Source organism: Meleagris gallopavo, chromosome 6, assembly GCF_000146605.3.
Source record: "Meleagris gallopavo isolate NT-WF06-2002-E0010 breed Aviagen turkey brand Nicholas breeding stock chromosome 6, Turkey_5.1, whole genome shotgun sequence".
Lineage (NCBI taxonomy): Eukaryota > Metazoa > Chordata > Aves > Galliformes > Phasianidae > Meleagris > Meleagris gallopavo.
Genome location: NC_015016.2, coordinates 35,953,487 through 35,958,102, shown reverse-complemented (window position 1 = coordinate 35,958,102; position 4,616 = coordinate 35,953,487). Strand labels below are relative to the sequence as shown.

The window sequence follows — 4,616 nt, the reverse complement described above, 5'->3', positions numbered from 1 at the left end:
GCAGCTTCTGCAGAAAAATATTCTGTTTTTATATCAAAAGTCAGAACTAAGACAGTGTCTCCAATACAAAGTGAGTGGCCTGGAATACCGTACAAGTGAACTAATACTGCTGTCACAGTAAATACTAAAATATTGCATGCCTCAATGAACAGAATGAGCTGCTCCTTTTCACTCAGTGCTTTGTTGGTTTAGCCTGTGTTAGCAGACAAACAGGCTCAAGAGCTGGTTTTACTGAAGACAGGAAAAAAAAAACCAGAACTAGTAAAATCTAATTGTCATTAGTATTTAATCATCTATAAAAAAAATAAACCAGCACTTCAAGTTAACATCTCATTGCACACAATCAAAGCGGGCCTTCAGTTTTAACACAGGACACAGTGACAGTGTGAATACACTCAAGGGACAGTGAAGAATACACTCAAGCCACCAAAACAGGGATGTGGACCAAGCCATCAGGATTTCAACTCACTGCAGCTATCTTTTCAGTCTTATCAAAAGCAAAACCCACCACATTCTAGGTTTGTGGTCTAGAATCCTCACAAATACCAAATTACGTTTTCAAAAAAAAACTTTCAATATATAAAAGCAAGCAAATTTCTGGAGAATTCCACCCTTCTCCACATAAAGCAAGAAGGAGCAGAAGCATTGGTTCAATTCAACAACCCACGTCAGCTTTATTAGACTGCTGTGTTTACAAGAATTAGCGGTAGCGGTGCAGCTGCAGGGTATTGCGCCTTCTCCAGGCAGCACGACGTGAGCCACCAATGGTGTGGTGGAATTTGTGGCCCTTGCCAAGGCCTCGGCTCTTCCTCCCAGCTGACGTCAGGCCACGCATCTCTCTGTGCTTGTGAACGGGCTTGGTGATCCACTGGGTATCGGGGTTGCGGCGGATGGCCTTGTGGAAGGGATCGATCAGGATCACCTCGAAAAACTTGTAAGTGGAATCCTCACCCACCCAATAGGAGTTCAGGACTCTCAGAGCTCCACAGTGACGGCCAGCACGCTCCTAGAGGAAAAACATCATTGCAAAACGCTGTGAAACCATGGAAGCGGGGGCACTCTTCATGTAAAAGGATATGAATAACCCAAGCCTAATTTTGTTCTAGAATTTTTCATTTGCTCTGAGCAAAACACTCTCCTGAAAAGAACCACACAATCTCTGGCAACAAAAACACCCGAAGAAGTGATGTTTAGAAAAAAATGCTGTATTCAAAAAAGGCTGCTGGAATTCTTAAGTGAGACAGGTTTTAAAGAATGTAATGAGGAATGCATGTGGTTGACAAAATAAAGAACTATTCTACACACAGAAGAGCCCCGTAGGTAAACGCAGAGTTAAAACTTAGTACCACGAGCCACATTTGGGGCCGTGGAACACTTCTGAAAATTGTGAAAGACCAATCAATCTGAATGTCCAAAGTTACTGAGGAAAAAGGCCTGGAGGACAGAAGCCCATATTGATAGGAAAAAAGAGGAACAGTTGATGTAACAAGCCTTCAATATGCTATTCCTATCCTTGGCTGCGGTTGGAAAGAAACAGTCCTTTGTTTAGGAAGCAAAGCAGAAAATAAGTTGAGTTACAGAACTCCACCTGCCTCTCCTGTCGAGACCTCCCCTTTTCACCCTAGGAATGGATCACTACAGATCCATCCAACCTCTACCTCAAACCTATTACTACAGATGTCCACCAACCCCCAGCTTACAACTTCTTGCGCATTTCATGTATTTTCTCCAAGTCCTTCCCTTTCTCTAGCACGTGGCAGTGACACATACTAAACATTAAAATACCAATCACCCTCAACTAGCTTCTACGTGGGGATGACAGTGACAGTCAAGGTTTGGCATTTCTAGAACATCTTTATCTGAAGAAAAGAAGCCTTCCAGGAGAAAGCAAGCCAGATTCACAACATTTTGGACTAACTGAGAAGGTCAACAACCTCTTTTCATGAGCTGTCACCAGAACCAAGCAGTTATCAGACATTTAGGAATACCATACATAAGCACCATGAGCACTCAAAACAAAGCTTTAAATTTAAACTCATCACTTTCGTTAAAAAAGTAAATGGAACAGAGAAACAAAACCATAACCACCCCGTAAGCAACATCCTGCTGAAATAGGAATGCTTTTTTGGTTCTGGGAAAAGTCATCTGCTTAAAGACGTACAAGAATGGAGACTGCTCACTGCCTTTACAATGCCTCTTTTGGGGAGTGCTGGTCAGTACTGCTCTAAGTCTTGCAGTTTGTTTTTTTTCCATACATGAGAAGTACAACTGCAGCATTATGAAATATAACCAAACTCTCCTGAGTGGAAAATCTCCATTTTCAGCATTTTAGCAGGTAACGATGTCGTTCAGCAATTTAAACTACCGATCTTCAAGCTTATGAGACAGAGATAGTTTTAACTTCAACACGTCTCTGGAATGCTGTTTTCAGAGAGTATGATACAGCTAAGTACACTGCACAGCACTCCTACTATATAAACAGGTGCTGCAGTCCTTAAGACAGGAATTTACTTGTGTTTTGTGGAAGGACCACTGTCTAAAGCTGCTAATACATACAACACGGTAGGGAACATAAAGGCAGGATTTAGCAGTGACTACAGTCACACAGTTCAGCATATTTGAATTTCAGTTTCTCATACCCAGCCCTTTGTTTTTCAGGCCTTTGTCAGTTGTATGTCTTTCATTACAAGTATTGCAGCATGCTTCTGAAAGAAACATACCCCAGAAACTTCAACAAACCACCTTAGTGGTTCTTTCCACTTCCCCTACAAGCAGAGTGTGAATAGGTTTCCCTCTTTTGTCTCAATACAGCTTTTCAAGACTCTCTGGTGCTTTCCTGCCATCAATACTCCAGATCTTTTACCCAGAGCGTTACAGAACAGTTACTGGTTTGCTCACTAAGCCTTTTCCACTTTTACAGACTAGGTGTAACCCCAATTATCTGAGCAATAACCAAAACAGTCACCTCTGCTACAGACTGAAGACTGCGGGCAAACTTGAGCTGGTTGACACCGTGATGCACAGGCTTCCCATAGGTTGCACCTTTTGGGACAGGGCGCTTACGACCACCACGACGAACACGGACACGGTAGATAACATAACCTAGAAGAAATGGCTATTTAGTGTAGCAAGCTCACATTATGGTAAGGCAATTCACATGCTCATACTGCATTTCCAACCCCAAAAGCTTTGCATGAAATGCTGCAATAAAGCAGGTCTTTACACTCTCCACTGAAACGTACAACTCTTAAGTCGCCAGCACAGAGCATGGTGTTACCTCCATTATAACTGAATAGTGATGTACAGTTGTCAGGACTTTTTCAGTTCCAAACCAGAGTTTACAGCACCTTTTCATTATGCATTTCCATATAAACTAAGAACACCAGTGCCACAACTCACAAAAAATCCACCCCCACTCCTAGAAGATAATAAAATAATCCCAAAACTAAAGGGCCATGCAGAAAAAGCACCATTCAAAAAGCACTGAAGCACAAGTTACCCATTAACTCCACTGAAACATGAGGAAATGAAGCAAACCTCACAAATAGGAATAGAAGCTTGTACTCTTCACTTTTACATCATGACAGAGAACAAACATGGCGACTTGCTTCAAGGATTTACTCAAGTTACAGACAGATGTCCACTTTCCCTCAGTTAGTTTGTTTCTCCGATCAGTAACTGTTTCTTAATGATCATAGAAATTAAGTAACTTTATCCCTAGTCAAGTACAGAGAGATATCAAGTAACTTGGGAAAAAAGTCTGGCCTGAGGAAGAAACCTCCTTGCTCCAAACCTACCCTACTAAAAACACTGGTCAGTGCTACCGTAATAAGTCAACACAAGGAGAATTACAGCCTGAATGCACTCGATCTTCATCTGCCTAATTGGTCACAGGGACATTAACTCAAATTACACAAAATACAGTTTTGGGCTGTGGGCACTGCTACTAACTGAACATACGTATAAATTTATTTAATTCAGGACACTTCAATCTTTTCCAGGACATTCAAGCTTCTCACTTTGTCATTCTACTATCAGTTATAGAAGGAAGCAAGTTGACAAAACCACGGTGACTGCATCACCAGGCACTCTTCATCTCCTTGTCACATTACCTTGCTTGGCCTTATATCCCAGCCTGCGAGCTTTGTCTGGCCTGGTTGGCCGGGGAGCGCGATGCAGAGCAGACAGCTGGCGGTACTGCCAGCAGCGCACACGAAGGAGGAAACGCATCACATCTGACTGCTTTTTCCTCCATAGCTCCTGGATGTACTTGTAGGCACCCATGTTTGGCTACCTGTTAAGACAAGAGATTGGTGAAGGCAGCAAATCTGGCTCCAAAACTGCACAGCTTCCAATAAAAAGATACTGCACTAAGCCATACGTACAACATCAATGGTACGTAATACGCTTTCATGCTCTTTTGAATCATTAGTGCACTCGGTAATATGGCTCACATTTAGCAGCCTACAATGAGACACACAGACGTTACCGCTGTCAGCAATTCTCATCCATTCCATAGAACGCTTTGGGTTGGAAGCAGCCTAAAGCCCACCCAGTTCCAACCTCACTGCCATAGGCAGGGCTGCCACCCACCAGCTCAGGCTGCAGAAGGCTCC

At 42.7% G+C, this 4,616-nt stretch overlaps 1 protein-coding gene across 1 annotated transcript; it reads right to left on the bottom strand.

The window, feature by feature from the left end:
* Window positions 1–269: 269 nt before the first annotated feature.
* RPL15 (ribosomal protein L15) lies at window positions 270–4,316 on the bottom strand. The gene is made up of 3 exons (XM_010712863.3): window positions 4,113–4,316; window positions 2,966–3,102; window positions 270–1,006 (listed from the first exon to the last, which is right to left on the bottom strand). Exons 1-3 carry the CDS (start codon window positions 4,282–4,284, stop codon window positions 701–703), a joined length of 615 nt encoding a protein of 204 aa, XP_010711165.1. The 5' UTR covers window positions 4,285–4,316; the 3' UTR covers window positions 270–700.
* Window positions 4,317–4,616: the final 300 nt, after the last annotated feature.